The sequence below is a fragment of the Nematolebias whitei genome, chromosome 18, assembly GCF_014905685.2.
Source record: "Nematolebias whitei isolate Nwh7 chromosome 18, NemWhi1, whole genome shotgun sequence".
NCBI classification, from domain to species: domain Eukaryota; kingdom Metazoa; phylum Chordata; class Actinopteri; order Cyprinodontiformes; family Rivulidae; genus Nematolebias; species Nematolebias whitei.
Window position 1 is genome coordinate 26,887,672 of NC_056515.1, and position 21,464 is coordinate 26,909,135.

The 21,464-nt window shown below is 38.2% G+C and overlaps 1 protein-coding gene across 1 annotated transcript in view; it reads right to left on the reverse strand.

The window, feature by feature from the left end:
* rgs3a (regulator of G protein signaling 3a) overlaps nucleotides 1-21,464 on the reverse strand; it is a 140,193-nt gene that overhangs the window by 8,251 nt on the left and 110,478 nt on the right. The window contains exon 20 of the mRNA XM_037692167.1: nucleotides 3,697-3,767. Coding sequence (XP_037548095.1) covers nucleotides 3,697-3,767 — 71 coding nt within the window. The remainder of the gene's footprint in view (nucleotides 1-3,696; nucleotides 3,768-21,464) is intronic.

Here is a 21,464-nt window from a genome sequence, read left to right on the forward strand (position 1 = left end):
ATTTACACATTATATGATCAATTTGAAAAAGACGTAATTTTTAAGTTTGTAGATAATCTGTTGACAAACTCATGTTTCATTTTGTGTTAATCTTGTCTATTTTAGGTGGAGTAGGTTTAGAGTTTTACAGCTAAATGTTCCAAAACACCTGGACTGACTAAAAAGGGGGAGACTAAATGGGAGGGAGAGGAAGAGATCAAATAGACAATCCCAGGAAAACAGCTGTGTCGGATCCAGAAACTAAATACAGGAAGAAAAATGTATATAGAGAAGTGCATGTGTGGGAGGTGAGGGGGTTGGGGGGGGGGGGGGGGGGAGCTCAAATTCAGGAATTAGAAGAACACAATTAATGCATGAGTGTGAGGACAAAGTATTCATTTTTAGCAGTGAACAGAAGAAATATTAGACAAAGAAAGTACATTTGTACATTTCTGCAAACAAGATAAAACCATTGTGACCACACTTGCCTAATATGCTGTTGGTCCTGCACAAGTTGTGACGGACTAAGGAATGGACTCTACAAGACCTCTAATGGTGTCTTGTGGTATCTTGCACCAAGATGGGGAATTCATTTACAGACAGTAAGTTGGAAGGTAGAGCTACTCCAAATCAGGCCTCCTCCGGCAAAACGCCAAACCCTTTCTCCTTTAGAGTCACTGTCAGTAAGCTTTTATTATACTTTTCAAAAGGTGCTCCTTGCTCCCCTACTGACCCATTTCTTCTTATCGCAAAAACATTTTCCTTCTAGACACAAAAAGACTAAGCAAAGCCACTAAATCTGACTTGCAGCATTTTAAAATTTACTGGCTTGTGCATTTCTAACTTTAAGTCTGACCCAGTTCATATCTGTGCACGAACATGCAGTGTGCAAATTATTAAGGAAAGGAGGGATAAGAAGAAATCTATAGTGTTATCACCAGTAAGAGACAGATCAAGCAAAAAAAAAAAAAAAAAAAATCATTTGGACCTAAGGTCAAAGAGCGCATTCTTAAAATCTATAACAGAATCAAAATGATTTCACCATGTCACATATATTTCTTTGTTACATTTGCTGGCTCCTGTGGTCTTTTCCATATGTTAAATATCAGCCTCCTACATCTGCAGGAAATAATTTCATTTCCTTCATGCTTGGCTGGAGGTCAGAGATTTCAATCTTTAGCACCAACTTATTGAATTTGTACTCCTCTGAGTAACACAGGACGATACTGTGTTGAGAGCATGTTTATTTAGGTGACTTAATATGAAAAAGCAGATAATGCCTTTGCTACTGGTTTACAGACAAGCCTAATGAAAAATGGTGGAAAGCAGGTAAAAACTAATGAACAATAAACCAAATTATAAAAGTGATGACACAAAACTAATCCACAGATTCCACTAGGCCAAAAAGCTTTGTGAATCACACTCAGTATATTGACTTGTGATGACAGAAGAGAGACAGAAAGATACTTTATCAACAAAAGGCAAACTCTTCCTTTATATAGCTGTCATCAGAGTCAGCACAGATGTTTCATGTCAAACAATAAAAGACAAACTCATTCAAGCTGTTTGCCGTCACACCTGGGAAGCTTATCGGGTATTTACCTAAAGAAAAAATTCAAACTATAGAACTGATGCAAGGAGGAAAGTATAGACATCTGTGTGATAAAAATGTGTACACAAGCTAAGACCTGATAATATGTGAAGCTGCTTCACATTTCAGATAAACCTAATCTGACAAACCAGTGCAGTCAAGAGTTTACCCCTGCCCATTTGTGAACTGTGACCCATCTCACAGCCAAAAGACATAAAAAGAAATCCATTTTAAAAACTAGTTCTGACATGTTTTTGTAGAGCAACAGAGTGATCTTTGAGTAAATTTGAGTGTGAAATCTACCCCAAATCCATCACTAAACTGGATAATACAAAAACTCCTAAAATAGAAAATGATCGAGCCTTCTAGATTTTCTAGAATGAATAGAAAACACTATCGCTAAAATCAATTCTGTAAACTTTGATTGCCAGATTTAACAACGCAAATAAAAAAGCTGTTCAATCTGTTTGCAGCCGCTGACAGAAAGACAACATTGTCCTGATTACTAGTGGAGAAAAACCTGGATAATTTTAATCACTCTATCTGCTATTGAACTAGACAGCACAAAAAAATTAAATAAAAACTCCCTGGACAGGAAAGTGGCATCTAGCGTGTTCATGGATGAACCTGAGCCATAATTTTTTGGCTCTTAAGGTAAATTAAAGTATCTTTCTCTTTAAGGAAAGGAGAGGGAACAAATGAGGAATCACAGAAGCATCAAGATCAGTTACATCAGTCACAATTTTAGCCTCTTTTTGGGGGTGCTCAGGCACCCCTACATTTGAACTCCGCACTTCTGAAAAATTAAGAAACCATCATTAGGATTTTGTAGGAAGCTTAGATCTCAAACCTTAGATTCACCAAAAGGTTGGATAAATTTAGAATAATAATGGATGACACTCCTAAACGAGCCAGTAAAATCTGATTTTCTTGCACGAGTCGGATCCTCAACACCACCTGTCAATCAATCCAGCAGGCTTGTCAGCAACTGACCAATTAGTGATCTCAATTTGTCCTGAGGTGAAACACCCCTTACCTGCAGGAGCTCCACCCCTTTTTCCTGGGGGTTAGGTAGCATGAGAGCTCTATTCACACAAGGAGAGCTGTTGGTCAGGTTACTTTTTGTTGTGCCTTTAACTCTAAAATAGTTATTGAATCAAGTGTTACTTATATAGGTAAACAGAGATGTTTAAAAAACTGTTAAAATACACCAGAATGCAGGAAATGGCATCTACTTTATTCAAAATTTTCTGGAGGAGGACCCCCAGACGCCCCCACCACCACACACACACACATATCACGGATGCTTCTGACGAGTGGCCACTGAGTTTTTCAAGCCAAGAGCCATTGTCAGCACTGGGGGGCTAAGCACCCCTAAAGGTCAGAATCTAGAATCACCCGATTCACACAAAACATACACACACACACAGATCACTGTGCTCACCTCGGAAAATGTCACACACATATGGTGCCACACACCTGAGCATCACGCCCTGTATTTACAACTGATTTAAGAATATGTTGGCCATTTTATTAGCAGTGTCAGAGAAGATCACTTTTGCTAAAAGCCTGAATGAATACATAAACAATATTAAAATGTCAGTTTAACTGGGACAATCATTAGAACGCCTCTCCATTATTCCAATCACATCTAAGCCAACTTTTTCAAGTCCTAAAAACCTAACTGAGTTGCAATCACTCCACATCTTTTTGGACAGTAGCTTGTTTTAAAATAATTGACTGGGAGTGAGATTGTTTTTTTGATTGAAATAGCATGAGAATAAAAGCTAATTAATCAACACAGAAGCCTTGATGATTTAATCCATCAATGTCACTTCTGTTCACTCCTTCGTTATTCCCTTTTTTCTCTCACACACTCAAGCTATGAATTGAACGCTGCAATAATGCTGCCCAAAAATGGACTTTTATTTTGTAGTTGAACCACAGAATAGAAGTCCACTTGTTTTTGTTTTGTTTTTTCTTTTGCATTTACCATGTCCTGAATAACTGAGAATCTACACCAGCATACCTTCACTGATGCTGTTTTAATCTGATTAGAATGACAGTGAAAATGATGAGAAAAGAGGCATAGCATAGACGTTTTCTTTAGAGGTTTTAGAACTTACAGGTTCTTGGATTTCTTCTTCTTTGTTCCGTCAGAGCCGACCTCACAGCTACAGGGTGATCCGGCGCTCAGCTGAGGGGAGAGGAAGAAGACACACTGCATCATCCACCCTCCACACCGTAACAAGGCCCACTTGGCTGATGCAGATGTTTTACAGCTCCTACATGCAACCAAGATAGCTTTCAAGCAATTAAATCCTTAATGTGTCCACTTCAGATAGACGGATGGAAACACAATGTGTCACACATACAGCAAGCCACCAAAATGACTAATCCACAGCAGCAGTCCACATTGTAAATCCCACAAAGCTCTCCCGAGTTGTGAGTCTGCTTCTCGCCCAGATAATTCTGAATGAGTGAGCAGCGGACGGTGGCTAGTGTGCAACACAGTGAGGAAATTCAGAGCAAATGAGAGTGTGAAAGACTACAGCTGCTGTTCCTGTTGGCCTACAGCTGTGTCCGAGGTCCCAAGTGTTGAACTAGGACCACTGGTTTCACATTACACTTTCTGCCAACCCTGCATTTCGATTGGTTTAGAGCAAAAGGGAAGTTGTTTCGGGGTGGGCAAGGGGTCAATCTCCACTAATCTGATGGTCTGAAGCTGCCCCATTGTGTGTGTGAGAGTGAGGGTCTAAATAATGAGCTATTGTATTACAGGAAAGCAGCTGAATCTGAGCCGTTAACACATGGTTTGGTGTTTTCCTCCTCTGTGAGACCCAATCTGAGTTTCACCCTTGAGGGTGAGGACAGCGTTTTTTATGAGAACTTGTTGGCTAGCCTTTCTTCAAATTGTTTTTGTGAAGAACAGTAACAGAAATGAATCGCATTTAGACTGCGCTGGTTGTAACACGTTTTAACAAAATAGAGAAGATTTTCAAGCTTCCCCCACAAGTGCTGTAACATCTAGCTACACATTTTCACAATTATTATAAATTATTTTGGCTTACATCAATTTACATTTAGAATCAAGTGTAAATGCCCTTTACAAACATTAAACACTGTTAACATCCTCTTTTAAATGTAGATGCAAACTAAGAGAAACAGAGAAGAACACTCGTTCAGGAGACTAGCTCGACATTTGGCAAACATTTGAATGCAGGTAGTGAGAATTTATAGTCTGAAGCAAAAATCGCTTGGGAAATTTTCACAAGTATAATACCGCAAACATGTCTGATTACTTTGCTCGGTCTAGTAGTTCGTGTACCGGTATATACATTGTGATTTGGGCTTTAATGCATTTAAGTAATACTGCTGAGCCTCATGCATTTAAATACATGTTTTGTTATTGCTGAAGAATGTATATTTCAATGACTCAAAACTGCAAGGAACATAATAAAACATACAACAGCCCTGTTTGAGTCTTTGGTGTGATTGTTTCATTGTAAACAGAATAAACTTTGGTTTTGATTAGCCTTCGACATTTTGATACATCTCCGTTACTTCTAGGCAAAATGATTCTCTGCCTTTCCATCTTTCAAACTGATTTCAATATAACTGATTTATTTTAGGTGTGACTGCTTGATAGTCATGAAAACAGTATTTTTATTCCTTAATTTTTACTATGCAAAACAAAAATATGAGCAATGTTTGAATTGTTGTTTTGTCGCCATCAGTTTAAGGGACTGACTTAAAATCATTCATAGCAGAGTTGTAACTTTGTTAGCAGTTGAATGTTAACACGTGGGAGTACAATGAGTTATTGTTTACTGACAGCATATCTTATGAACAATAGAGCTAATACCCTTTTCATTAAGTCATTTATTGAGACCGCAATAAAATTAGTGTAATCAAAGCCTTGATTTTAAAAAGCCTGTGTGAGCTGCATCCTTTTTTTTATGTTACTCCTTGACGTTGTTTTGTCGGAAATTTACAATGAAGCAATCCTTACCTTCTGACCAAAGTCACAGCTGTCTGTGAGAGGGGAATGGGTGCGTGTTGTGTAGGTGATGTCTAAAAATAAAGCTAAGCGCAAAAACATATTATGTTTACAGCTGCCAATTGATGAGTGAATGACCTGTCAAACTGCACGAGTGTGTTTGTGGGACTTCACCAACATCTGATACATAAAAGAGAATTATGATTTTTCATGAAATTTGTTACATTTTTACATTACAAAGACGCTTTACTTTAAAAGAAGAGCACAACAAAACTAAAAACCTAATTCTTTAAAGGAATATATATTTAAAAAAAACCTAGACGCTAAAGTTTTAAGCAAAGATGCCACTTGATGTGTACCATTTGGAAATGTGTGGTAAAATATACTCAATATGGTAAAATATACATCAGAGTTTACCACAATATCTGTGAAACTGATAAAAATTATGGACATTTATGTGTTTGCAAGCAATGAATTGGGTTAGCTCCGGAAGTTATTAGTTATAGAGGTATATCAAATGATAATTTTTTAAAGCTTATTTAATAAAATTTGATGTTTGCTTACAGCCACACAATATAACTCCCCTTTCATGTTTTGGTGGTGGCTGATAAAACTGACATTGTTTGGGTCAAGTGTAACATCTAATACACCAATATATATATATATATATATATATATATATATATATATATATATATACAAACACTGTATATATATATATGTATATATATATATATATTCTGGCTTTACATTTTTATATTCAGTGGGGGATTTTATTCACAATAATGTGCAACGGTGGAACATCAACAGAAACTCTGCAATGCATCAATTACATACTTGTCCTCACACAGGTGGAGCAGAGGTGTAAAGTATGTGCAGGTGAGGGCATGCTACATTTGTTACAGGTGTTAGATGAGGAGGTGCTCTCTGAGGAGATGAAGGTTCAGGAGATTTTTGAAGGGAAAAGATCTGCTGAATTCTATAAACCATTTCTCCAAAAGCGGGCAGCACGGTGGCGCAACTGGTAGAGCTGCTGCCTTTCAGTGAGCAGGTCCTTGGTTCAAACCCCGGTCCAGGGGCCTTTCTGGGTGGAGTTTGCATGTTCTCTACGTGCATGCGTGGGTTTTCTCCGGGTGCTCCGGTTTCCTCCCACAGACCAAAAACATGCATGTTAGACTGATTGGTAACTCTAAACTGTCCCTAGGTGCGAGTGAGAGAGTGAATGGTTGTTTGTCTCGTTTGTCTCTATGTGGCCCTGTGATGGACTTGCGACCCGTCCAGGGTGTACCCCGCCCCTCGCCCAGTGATTGCTGGACATGGGCACCGGCGACCCCCGTGACCCAAAATGGAATAAGTGGGTAAAGATAATGGATGGATTTCTCCAAAAGCCGCTTGAACTTAGTTGTACATTTTGGTTTTTCAGTGCATGAAGATAAATTAGGTCACCGAGGTTCATGAGAGACATCAACATCTATTGATTAATTTAAGAAGAAAAAGGCTCAACAGGGAAGTGTCATTCCCTGAGCAGCTCTCAGTCAGCTTCCCCCCCAACACTTCACAAAAGCTATTGGAAAAACATACAGACTTTGCCCTCTTTGGAGACAACTGTCCTTATGTTAGGTCAGCCATTGCTCAACAACACATCTCAGTTTCAGTTGAATAAGATTTACAAGGCTGTGCACACAGGGGAAATATTTGCAGTCTGTTGCTACCACAGATATTTCTGCATACGAGTTTGGAAACTGCTGACCACAATTGAAGAAGTGCTGGTATTGTTGATAACGTCTCAGCTGGAACAATTTTAACAAGAAAGTAGGCCTTCTAGATTACTTTTATTTTATTTTTATTAGAGAAAAGGTGCACGATACTGTACATCAACTGAATTATACTCAAGTGGAGTCATTACAAGCTCCTGCAAATCACTTTATGACTTCCTATGTGAATATTGGCTTTTGAGAGTGAATAGTTTTAGTATGCAAGAGGGATAGATGTTATTGTGACATTTTCATAGAGGACAACAAAGAACATAAGGCCTTCAGAAAATATATTTTATGTTATTTGTGTTAAAGAGGTACGTTCTAAAAAATTAACACCACAAAACAATTCAATACGATTTATATCATGATCACATTTTCATAAAAGTTCAAACAGTATTTTACAAAAATATTATTGCCCGCCACCAAAAGGTGAAGGTGGACCGTAATGGTTTTGCTCATGCATGTGTGTGTGCACCTGAATTATAGACATTTTAATATACCACCACTTTGGGGCGTTACTTATTGAAGGTCTGCCTTCGTGTTACATTTTTAGAACAGTTCTGGTATAATTATCTTCCATTCAGGACGAGTGGTTCTTATGGGGACCAAAGCCCAGCCCAGTTGCAGTGGAACATCATTTTTGGATTAGTGGTTAGGAGTTAATTGAAGAGGGGTAAGAGTAAGGGTTAGGAATGCACTGGTAATGGTCAGATCTTTGGTAAGGGTCATGGTTAAGCTACAGAAATGAATAGATGGATTTAAATAACCTTTTTAAAAAGCAATCATTGGAGGTACATCCAGGAGTGATCGACTTTTGGGGTCAATCTAGTTCAACATTTCAAAATAAGTTGATCGTACTCTAAAACTTTGGCATGAAATGTTGTAGGCAATAAGCCCTCCTTCAACGAATGCTAGGCTTTTTTATTTACTGAAGAAATTTGAATAAACTTTAGATTTAAATGCCTAGCTTAAGAACACGCATCAAAAGTTTATTCCTAAAATCTATGGTTTTCTGTTTTCTCTCTTGCTCTGATCCCCCTCTGGCCTCAGACACACACACCTGCACAGCAGGGCAATGATCAGTGATGTGTAAAAAACTCAGTCTGTCCTAAAAATAACTCTGGTATGTGCGTGGGTATGTGTTTGTGTGTTACATGCCTGACTGAAGATGGTAAAAAAGCAAAGATTTATCTAAATTCCAGCCAATGATGTGGCCCCTTGATGCAGATGTTGTGGAAAAGTGTTAAAGAGCTGCTGGATCACTGCAGACACAGATGTAAAATTGACCTTTCACCTGCACAACTGTCGTGCCCCGGAAACCATACGTAGGCAATTTTCTGACAGTGCTAAAGTTTGAGAAAATATTTACAGACACACATGCAAAACAATTTTGTTTTTGTCAGTATCTAAACAAAAAGTGTTTGTGTGTGTTTATGTGGATAAACCCTCTAACACAGGGTGACTTTTCCTAAAAAGTCAGAGTAAAGCTGTTGGGCTTATCATGATGTGTGCTTTTGGTGTTTTGGATTTGATGAGAGGGTTTTTGATTACTGTGTTCTCTTTTTACCTTCCTTTAATTCCTGTGTTTGGTTCTGTCTTTGTTTCTTCTCCGGCCCCGCCCACTCACACCTGATCCTTGTCTCTCTGCACAGGTGTTGGTCATTTAGTTCCCTGGGTTGAGTTGGTTTCTTTGGTTCAGTAATGTACACTCTATGGTCGTTTTCCCACCTTACAGTCCGGTAAACAAGGTTCGATTGGGGACCAAAATTCTGAACATTAGTTTACATTTTCAGCTGATGTGATTTGCATTGACACTGCACTGAGTCAGTCGAGCCAACCTGTCCCCCCCACCCCACCCCTGTAGTGGTGCTGCACCAAGAAATACTGAAGGAAACAACATGAAAACCTCTGAAGAGGCGCAACTTACTTCTGGAGAAAAAAAATGGAGTGGCGTCAAATTTTAGCGGTTTTAGGATTTTTGTTTCGTCTATGGTTCATGTGCCAAACAAACATTTTTCAAAAATGGACTCAGCATGTGCAGAAGATGAGGCAGAAGACCATGGAGAATGTTGCTTTTCCACACAAGGCGGATGACGGCTTCGTATGAGGTAAGAGAAATGCGCGTTTGTTTGCCCTGTGCTGTAGACCACTTCCTGCTTTTGGAGCGGTCTCCAGTCCGCTTGCATTCACACTGCATTCGAAACACGCCAGAGTTCACTTCAACCGAACCCAGACCTAGGTATTTAGGCGGACCAGAGTTCGCTTTTTTTGGTCCGCATCAGAGTTCGATTGCACAATCACACCTCCCCAAACGAAGTGGACTCTAGGCAAACGGACTAGAGTTCGATTAAAGTGGACTAAACAAGGCTGGTGTGAATGCACCCTATGTGTCTGTTCTGGCTCTGATCTTGCGTTCGTTCACCACGGGTTCTGTTGTAGGTTTGCTGCCATCCATCCATTCATCCATTATCTTTTACCCGGTTCTTCCATTTTTGGGTCACGGGGGTCGCCGGTGTCCATGTCCAGCAATCACTGTGCGAGGGGCGAGGTACACCCTGGACGGGTCGCAAGTCCATCACAGGGCAGGTTTACTGCCATGTCAGAATCTGTTTTTTGATTTGTGAATAAATCTGTTTTGCCTTTTTACCATCAGTGTCTAGCCTGATCGGTCTGGACTTTGGGCATTGACTACTACCCTAACCATGACAGTGCTGCTCTACAAACATTCCTGACCCAATCAACTAATGCTCAAACGTCTCCAACAGACTAAAAACCAAAAGGTGCATAAAGGAATTTATGTACACAAACTTCACAATATCATCTGCTGCGTTTTTTCATGAGCTTCCTAGGCTCTTTCTTACTCCTCTTTTACACTCCACCTTCAGTTTTTTATTTGAAACAGATTTCAAAGCTAGTATCTAAACAACATTCTGGAGAGTCAGACTATTTTCGACCCAGTTTAGCGAGGCCTTCGGTTGGTGCTATGTGTTCAATTCAGAGCTCTGCTCTGTGCATGTTTGTGTAAAAACTGGCATCTTATTCCAGTGACTGAACCTTTTTCCAATCAGTTATCACAAAAAACAAGGATTATGACATTTTTCTGTCAATATTAATTTAATATTCAAGATTTTTGTTCCATGATTTGAAGGTTCCTAAGTTTTATCTGAAAAAATAATAACTTGTTTTTAAGAGTACTGAATCACATTTTTTTCCACATGCAAAAAAGTATAAACCGAATTAATTAGGAACTTAACTGAAGTCATTCGTTGGTCACTATATCAATGCTACACGGTGAACAAATAAAGATAATGTGCATCTTATTAAACCAGTCTGAAAAATCTTCTAAACCCAATATAGTATCTAAAACGGTTCTGCTCAGATGTTATTTTAAAATAATATTAATTAATGTGTATCCAGAAATAATAAAATAAAGATAAAGCATGCAAAAACATAAAATACAAGAGATCTCGTTTTTTAGCTGTCAGTGCGTTTTCATCTAGACGTTCGTGACTTCTTGAAATCAGAAGGGTAATTTGACAACATGCAGGCACAGAAGGCAGAGGGTAACAAGTCACAGTGTGCTACAGCTCAGTGTTAATCATGAGTGTGAGACATACGGCTGGTAACAGCTCAGGAAGCTCATCGTGGGACATTTTTTAACTAAAGTTAAATGAACTGAAATAAACAGAATAACTTAAGGAAGGGATGTTCGGCGCAGCAGTTAGCGCTGGTGCCTTGCAGCAACATGATTGCAGGTTTCTGTGTGAAATTTGCATGTTCTCCCTGTGCATGCATAAGTTTTCTCTGGTATCCCCCCACAGTCCAGAAATATGCACATTAGATTAACTGGCTACTCAAAATTATAGGTGTGGGCGTGATGGTTGTTTATCTCGTTCATCTCTTTGTAGCACTGTGATGGACAGGTGACCTGATCAAGGTGTAACCCACCCTTTGGAGGCACCAGCTCTCCACAACCATGAAAAGAAACATGCAGGTAAATAATATGGATGGATAGATAAACTTCATGCCATACAATAAATAATCGTAGGAACACAATACATATCATTAAAAACAATTATTTAAGCAAAGACTCAACTGTTGAAGGTGGTACAAAAGCCTCCTCAACAACGTAACAACATTTTCAGTAGAAAAATAAATATTCGAGAATTAATTTGCTTAGGTAAATAGCTCTACTGAAACATTATACATGGTTCTTATTTGTAGCATATGATGGACTGCGACAAAGTGAAGATTCAATGCAATCTGATGGCTTCCTTAGATTGATAACTTTACTAATTGGCTTTTTATGTATGTGAATGTTTCTGTTCATTGCCCTGAGATGACTTCTGTTGTGACTTGGTACTATTTAAATCAACTGAATTGAATTACAGTGCAGCACGGTGGTTAGCATTGTTGCCTCACAGCAAGAAGGTCCTGGGTTCAATTCCTGATTGGACCTGGGGTCTTTCTGTGAAATGTGAATGTTCTCCTCAAGTTTGTGAGTGTTTTCTCCAGCTACTCTGGTTTCCTCCCACAGATCAAAAACATGCATGTTAGGCTGCCTTCAGGCCCAGGCTTCCCTTGCATATGAGATCTGTGATATCAATGGGATTCATCTGATTAATTGTATTTTGTTGTTTTTTTAAATATTGTTATGGAATTGTTTTGTATTTTTTTCAATGAATAAACTTTATACCATACCATACCAAATAAAGGTTAATAATAAATTACAGGAAAAATAAAAAATACTTTTTAAGGTGTACACCATAGTTACCGTAAGTAAGACAATGGGAGGGCACGTTGGTCACGTGATGTTGTGACTCACTGGAGGGATGGAAGCCAGAGAGGGCAATCATCTGGACTTAACATTGTTGTAGATATTGGCAAAATAACCAGCAGTAAGAGCTGATTATGTAAAAATTGTACAAATTTATTAATGATAATATTAGAAAGTATATAAGCTATCTAATGTATATAATGCAAATACTGTACAATTATATGTACAGCACTTTGGTCCTGTGGGTGTTTAAAGTGCTCTATAAATAAAGTTGTATGGTAAAACTATAAAAATGCCACAAAGCTGTTTGTGCTATGATTGTACCAGCCAAAGAGGAAAAAAGAAAACATGTCTCATTTCATAAGTAAGCAAATTTGATCTTATTTACCAGTACCTCAATGTGAATGTGATCCAACATACTGTCACAGAAGATAATAATAATTTTCATTCAGCATTTATTTATAAAGATTAGTCTCATTGAGCCGCGAGGACTCATTTACAAGAGAGACCTGTAATAATGTAATCGTTTAAAATTAAAATTTGTCTATAAAGCCGATGTAATCACTGTTAATTATTTAATTGGCTAGTAGATAGTAGCTTATGCGATATTTATTGTTACACAGAGTGTAGCACTGTGCTGAACCATGCTACAATTTTAAAAAATTAAATAGTACAATCTGGTATTTCCTCCAATTTGTGTAATATTTACAGAGTGTAAAATATTATTATATGTTGAGACTATTTTTAGGTCAGGAATATCACCAGATATTCAGTGAACATTTTGTAAATGCCGACTACATAACAGGTAAATTATCATGAATATATGTTATTCCAATACTGTTATGCAATAACTTTTATAAAGTTTCTGAGTTGTGTGTGTTATTGACTAACTGTAAACGATATGTTTTCCTTTTATATCAGCAGACTGTTTAACATGATGGTTGAATCATTCATTATCAATTCTATTAATTAGTTGTAAAAATATTACAAATATTTTGTGATACAGATCCAGTTGAGCTTGTTGTTAATCAAATAGTTGCTTTGTTGGTTGTTGCCCTGTTCGGCTGCCATCTTTGCTCCTCCACAATGTCACAGATGCGAGCAGTGGACGGGATAGAGTGCTCTCTAGTTGTCTTATTGGTGTACACTGATTTAGGAAATAAGAAAATAAGTGGCTCCAGAAACAGAGCACCATGTTTTACAAAATATCTTCAAGCTCACCACAACAAAGCCTAGTTTTACTTGGTAAAATATATTTCTGCTCAGCTGCTTGATTGATGAAACATAACACACTTACAGTCCTTGAATAAATAAAGTGATTTGAACTGAAACATAATTTTAATACTTTTGCATTTGAACACCTTCTTTGATCCAGAAAACACAACCAAGAATATGGAAAAGGGGATAAAAGAAAATAAAAACTGATGGAATACATTTAAAATAGCACAAAACTACTTTATGCAGGGAGCATTAATTTATTATAGACTTTTTCACAAAGCTTCACAAAATATAGTCACAGAAAGGAACATTTTTACTGTTTCCATCAGTATGAAATTTTTCCCCAAAGATGGTTTTACTGGTTCCTTGAGATCAAAAGCCTTGAGAAAACATTCCTGGTGTGTTTTGCCTCCATATTTTCTTTCACATATAACATAATAGCTCAACTCCTACATTTCTTATTTGTCCTGTGTTGTTTCAAATGAAACGTGAAGTATTTCTTTAGATCCTTTTACAAAAACAAGGAAATTTGGAGGAAAAATAAACTTTTGGTTCTTCTTGCATAACCGCTTTGGAATTGTATGTATTGTATATTGTACGGATATGAATGTGTTAAGAGAACCTTTGGATAATTTGGAACTATTGTACACCCTCACACACAAACACGGACATACAACACAATGAGGAAACTACAATATTCAGCAATATTTAAAAAAAATCAACTCTGTCTTTCAGGCAGGATGCTGATTCATTTGTGCTTAAAATATTCAAAACGGAAACAATAGGTGCACTGTTTTCCTATTTGTGTGCATGTGTGTCTGTGTGAGGAGTGTGTTTTTAATAAAGAAAGAGATGGAGTGCAGTTCGTGTGTCCGTGCTTTGTGCAGAATTTGACTCTGTCCTGGCTCCTGTGATTCATCACCTCTATGGAGATAGCTGCTTCCTGCACAATTACTTCCCATGTTACAGGATGTTAATGAACAATGCTGGGGAGACGTCACTTCTCTGAAAGGCTGTCAGGTTACTCCGCCCTAGAACTAGTTATAACCATTAAAATGTTACAGACCTATTTGCAGCCAGGAGATGACCTTTCTGCTTAAAAGTTTATAGCTGCAGCCTTGCAGTTGCTTCAAATAAACTGGCATTTGGGTCCATTATTCCCACTTTTTCAAACATGCATAAACTATAAGTGCTTCCATTTAAACACAACTTTTTTAAAAGCAAGTTAAATTTGTGTTTATATAAAAACAACTAAATATCTTCTTCTTTGCTTCTTTTTCAATTTGAAAGCACATTACAGCAAACATCTGCTCAGGCAGCCCAACTAGTTTTATGGAAATGACCCCGTTTAACAAAATAAAGATAAAGTTACACAAAACAGCTGTTTAATCAGGCTGTTTTGAAGTCTGAACACAGTGATGACAGGCAAAGTCAAATGCTGAGTTTGCCTTTGGCTGCACTGAAGAAGATGATGTCATTGTTTTGCAAAAGATATATTTCCAAAACACTGACCCATCAAGTTTTTAATTAAATCTCATGCAGCCTAGAAACTGTTTTTAAAAGCACAGCTTCAGGGTGTTAACTAATGCAGGTCTGATATGACGTCGCTCTCAACGTGCATCCTGGTTGATCTGATCACACACTTTCTCAGCTAACATTAGCATATAGCATCACACAGCCAGACATCAGCTGAGGAACAAGTATGCACTGTCTAAACTGCATTACCTTAGTTCAGATTTGCCAGAGTTGCATTTATTATTAACAAACAAAATAAGCTCCAGTTGCATAAAAAATGCAATAAAAAGCTTCAACTATTGTATATCTGATCTTACAGAGCAGAGTGTCAGCTCCACTCTGCTGGTAAAGATATAAATAAAGAATGTAAACCCTTCAACTCGAATTCCTCACCAGTTTTGGTCACCACTGTTTTCCATACGTTACAGTGGATAATCTAAGTAGGCGTACATGTGATGCATTGCTAGTGAGCTAAGATTCTTGGGAGTTCAGAGATTGTTGATGTTCCTGTATGCTTAAATATTAATCATTTACAAAAACATTAACCCTCTAAACATGAACTTTATCCCATCCCATTAGCCTTATCTCATTCATACTGACCAAACATGGGTACTGGTAGCATGATGGATTAGTGGTTAGCATTGTTGCCTCACAGAAAGAAGGTTCTGGGTCCAGTCTCCGAGTTGGACCTGGGATCTTTCTGTGTGGGGTTTGCATGTTCTCATTGGGTTCCCTCTTATAGTTCAAAAACATGCATGTTAGGTTGCCTTCAGGCTCAAGCTTCCTTTGCAGAAGAGATCTGTGACCCCCTGCTTAAATAAAGTTTAATAAAATAATAAAAATACCATCATGTCCTGTGAGATTTCAACTAAGAAGGCAGGTTAAAGTGATGCATTTTGTTGTGGTTTCTGTCTCTTAATCAAATAATCATTATTGGAGCTAACACTGGCTGTGAAGAAACTGAATTTTTTCTTCTTCTTTAGGCTTCTCCCCTCCTGAGGGGTCACCACAGCAAACTAACTGGCTTGATGTCCTGACACAACCACAGACCACCGAGCTACCACAACCCTCTGTGTGGAGCAGAGCTGTCATTTAGGGCGCTCGGGGAGGCAGATAGTGGGGGTTAAGGGCCTGATCGAGGGCCCAGAGTGGGGCAAATTCGGGTGGATACAGGTGTGGGTGCTTCACCTTTTGCCACCCACATTTTTTTTTATGTTGTCAGTCCAAGGAGTTGAACCAATGACATTCCCATCACATGCTTGCCTTCTCTAACGTCTGCACCACCACATAGGCCATGGCCACAGAGACAAACAACCATTCACTCTCTCACTCACACCTAGGAACAATTTAGAGTTACCAATCATCCTAACATGCATGTTTTTGGGCTGTGGGAGGAAACCGGAGTATCCGGAGAAAACCCACGCATGCACGGAGAGAACATGCAAACTCCACCCAGAAGGGACCCCAGCCAGGATTCGACCCAGTGACCTTCTCGCTGAGTGGCAACAGCTCTACAAACTGTGCCACCGTGCCGCTCAAAAGACTAATACAAGATAATGCATTGTTTTGTAATAACTTGTCATAAACAGTGAGGAATAAGTGGATCAATTTTAAAGCAAACTAAATGAGTTTTCTGAGTAATTACTTGAGGACCTGCACTGAAAGATTAAAAAAGGGCACTAAAGTTTGTTCTGAGCTGTCTGCAGCAAAGATCATGAATGCAGACAGAAAAAGGGCATTTGCCTCGGAGAAATAAATTATTTGATATTGCTCATCTAGAGTGAACTTTGATATTCCCAGCTCTACCTCCAGGGCTGCTTGTTCCCTTGACCGTGTTCTCATCCTGTGAGGACAGCATGCGTGCTCCCATCATCCCACCAGAGCTGTTCGCCCTGCCCCCTGGGGAGCGTAAGTGCGAGTGTGTTTCCGTGGCCCGTTTAGCATGCGTCGTGCAACACGCGTACATGTGTCTACGAACTGAACTTGGCCGGGGTTGTGTTGTAATACAGACCACTTAGCTGACATGTAGATGAAGCACACCAAGTTCTTGAGATCTCTCTGTACGTACCTCCTTTTATTTTCTCCTCTCAAACCCAGTGGAGTACATGACGAGCACCAGTAAAAAAACGCAAAGTCCACTAAATTGTGTCCTTGAATCAAAAACACAGCTGAATACTGTGAAAACTACTTCAAATGGGGAACAAGTTGCTGACTTGAATTTCTGACATTTGTTGGTGTTAAGAAAGCTTAACCCTACAAAATCTTTTATTAGCAATGCTAGTCAGTTATTTTACAACAAAGTTTTTTTCTTGTAGAAAAGTTTGTTAGTGTTTCTATTTTGATGGCACTTTTGTAACTTTACAGTATCTCAGATATTGTTTTAAATAAAGTTAATACTTGTTTTACTTATTTAGAGCAGGCAAAGTTTTATTTAATGTATATGATGGAAACCATCTGTTGTATTAACATTTACGTAACCACGTTCTGACTCAGCCAAAACTCTGCTATAGCAACGAGTGCTGTAAACACCTCCTTTCCAACACACACTGAACACAACAACAGAACAAGGGGCCTTCTGGATCATCTCTTGGATTAACTGAATGTCACAAGGGTGTTGTTCTGCGCCAGTGGCACCATCAGAAGTCCCATCATAATGATCTGAGCACACATGCTGCAGGGCATGAAGGTGGACGGGGAGCGTGGCTCTGCTGAAAGATCCGAGAAGTTAAGAGTCTTGACATCAGCACTTGACGTCTTACGAAAGAAGGGCATGATCAAAACTCTGCAAAAGGTTTACTTTTAAAGGTCACTGAGGAAACGGATTACTGACAGTAACTGCTGCATATTGCACAAACCAAATTACTGTGACATCTTTGCATTGAGAGGCATTTGACAGTTGTGTTATGGTAAAAAATCCCATTCATCCTCGTCTTTATTTCTGGAGTTGAAGCAGCTAACGGCTGTCGAGGCACACCGTGTCTCAGTTTTCAGGCTTGTCATTCTTTATTCTTCTTTTTCATCCCGCTGCTGCTGAAGATTTTGTCAAAATGTCAAAACAGTTAGAAAATGTCAAGCCATCTGTAATAGCATGGGTAAGATTACAACACCTGAGCCAAGGACTTCAGAATACTAAACCCAGTCTTTGAATGTTTGTTTAACTGGGATTCATACCCAAATTCTTTCTTTTTTTTTTTTTTTTGCATGTCAAAGTAAACTATTGTAGCTAATTCATTTTGCAAATCATACACAACTTATGAAAACAGAATAGTATTTTCCTTCTTTCCTACATTTTTTTTTAAACGCAGCTCAGAGGCAATTCTTCTTAAGCTAATTAAAATGAATGGATTCACACAAACAAAGCAATTATACTAAACACATTAGGAGGATGCTATTGTTATTAGCTTGGGAATGGTTGGTTTTTGAGGTGGCAATATAACAGTGAGTACACATTCAGTTTAGCTGCACAGAAAACAAACATGAAAGGTAAAGAATGAAGATGTGGATGTTTTATGAACAAGATAGCTTTATGGCAAAAATTAATAATGGGAAGATGTTGGGAGGTTGCAAAGAGGTACCAGTTTCACCAAGACCAGAGTTTTTCCTTTGGGCAGTCAAGGATGGAATAGATTTATTTTGTATTTGGAAATTTGAAAATGATCCTGAATATTTTTTTTTAACAAGCTTACCAAGAAAATAAGAAGAAAATAAAGCTTGGGAGGCAAACTTGGCATTAGTGGATCTTATTTCATTTAAAGGCAAAGCAAGAAAATTATTAATAATGACATATTGCTGTTTGCATACGGAAATAGAGATTGAAGTTTTTTTGGTTTTTTTTGGTCTTTTACGTGCTGAAAAACGAAACACACGTAAACATACAGAGACTTGTGTTTTGTGTTTGATGGCTTTTACCGTATAGTTTTGTACACTTCCTCTTTTTCAGTTTACAAATAAAGCAAACATGGAGAGAGAAAGAAAACCAAACAGGAATCTGTCTGGAAGTTTCCAGACAACACACAAACACACTAAATGTCTCAGAGTCACAACAAAGTAACACACGTTTTTTTTTTTTTTTTTACGCTAACTGTTGGTCTTACATAACCACGTTCTCTCTTATGGACAATCTTTGTGAACATATGTAGCGGACCACCCTCAAAACGCAGCTGAAACGTCACTGAAAACCTAAACGGTGAAGTTTTCTGTTTAAACTGTTTGGTATTTTTTAATCCTTGTTTGCTTTGATGAGTAGATGTTTTGACTTCTCTGGACATTTGTCCGGTCCGTTCGGTAAATATTTACTCATTACTCAATTAGCGTTTCACTGGATGTACCAGTCTGACTGCCGTCCGCATGCGTTTGAACTCTGACGACCTTTTGTCCCATTCAAGCCCATAAAAGCCCAATCAAACAGAAGAAAACGTCACGTTCACCTACAGTGATGTCAGCTAATACAGGCTGATTCTCAAGGACCTCGCAGTAAATTACTTGTGGCGTTTTATATAGTAACAAAACACTTGAAATTAAACAAGCGTATTCATACAAAGTGTTTCAAATGGTTTCCATGAACTTCTTATGTGATTCAGCCCATAAAAAACAAACTATTATTAGGTCTGGCAGTGCGCACTGACCAATGTGAGGTATGCATCACCATCGTATCAACAAGCACGGTGCCAATAACATACGATAACCTATGACCTAAAATTAGATTAATATTAGCATTAATAGGTTTGTCCTGGAAGCTGAGCGTCTGCTCAAAATGTAGCAGAAATACTTGAAAATAGTTTGACGATTTTTACAAGTGAGCCTAAAATAGCACGTTTAAGTTTCTGTAAATGTTTGTGCTTCTTATCATGATTTGGTGTTTAGTGGGGGGGTCACAGAGACAGAAGGTACGCTCTCCTCTAAAGGTACATTACTGACAAACATGTTGTTCCGAGCTCATTTATGTGTACTTAGCCTTTTGTGTGTTTCCAGCTCCAAAACGTACATTTAAATATTATTGCTTAGATATGGCTTTGTTGTTCTTCATAGGATTTCATTGGAGCCGACAAAGTGGACAAAGTATTTTTGTACAAATTGAACAGAAAAAGTACATCCAGATTAACCCAAACAATATTATAAAACCGTGTTGCAGTCTGTTTTAATCTTGTATGTGTTTGAATCAAAGGGGCTTGAATGATTGAATGTTTTGGCATTTAAATTTATGCTAACTTATTTCCATTTCACAAAAAGCATTTCCGTTACCGTATTTGCCGCCGTATAAATCGAACCTTTTTGCATAAATTGGCAAGTCCTGAGATTTATACACTGAAGCAACTAATATGTTTTTTTTTTTTTCCATATTCACAATGCAAATTTTTGACTGACGCTTGAAATGTTAATTCATAGACATGAACCAGTTGCAGCCACTAAAGGGCCCTTTAGGCTTTTATACGTTGTTCCTCTATCCCGCTACAACACACAAACGTTCACTTAGAGACAACTGAGAAAAACTTAACACAAGTAAAATGAACCCCAAACAGAAAATCTTATTTTGCAGATTACAAACTGCAAATAATATAATATGCAGCACGGTGGTGGAGGATCCCCCCATGCAGGGAACATTGTACTCATGTCTAGCTTGCTCCTGTCGGGCGCATTTCCGCCACGGCGTCAGAATCCAAACATGGATTTGTGTTTTTTTCCCACTTTATTAGACATTTTTGGACTGATGCAACTTATACGCCGGAGCAACTTGTACGGCGGAAAACAAGGTAATTCAATTTATTACTGACACAAAGCAGGAATTCATCCATCACACAATTATTAGTAAACACATTAAAGCTGTTTTCCCAACAGTGCTCGTACGGAGCGTAGATACTGTATTTATTCAGATTTTAAACAAGCGTTCAGACCTCACAAACAAAATATTTGACCTGCTAAAGCTAAAGTGTTGAGTTAGAACCATTCATGCATCGGCAACAAATTTGTGCACGCAGCAGCTAAAATAAGAAAACTAACGTGATGACTGGAAAAAGAGAAATTTGAGGCTGTATACAAACTAATGAGGCTCACTTTAATAATCTGACTGTAAAAAATAAGCAATTTGTTTATTATTGACATGTGTGATGTGATAACTTGTTTTTGTTCTTAGAACTTATGTTGAAACAAATTAAATTAAACTAGTGAAATGTGATATTTGGTAACTAAATTGTTCCAAGGTATGAGTGAAAGTGTGACTGTTTGTCTAGTTTGCCTCTATGTGTCCCTGTAATGGACTGGAGACCTGTCCAGGGTGTCCCCCGTCTCTCTCACAGTGACTGTTGGAAACAGACACCAGCTTCCCACGATCCAGAAAGGACCAAAGTGGGCAATTAAATACTCATAATTAGAAAATGATATGACTTTTAAACTTCTTACGCATTTCATTTAAATGTCACTTAATTGAACTCGTCTTACTTGTGACATTAAGGTGTCAGTATAGAAGCAAATCATGATTTGACCTTCATATTTAAGCTTCAGCTGTGCAGGCTCATAAAACTTGTTTTAATTAAACCTCAAATTGTATTCTGAAACTTAACCAGAGTGTGTCTGATAACCCTGATTATCAACTGAGACTTAATAGTAAAAGTCTTACACCCTGCTGAATAT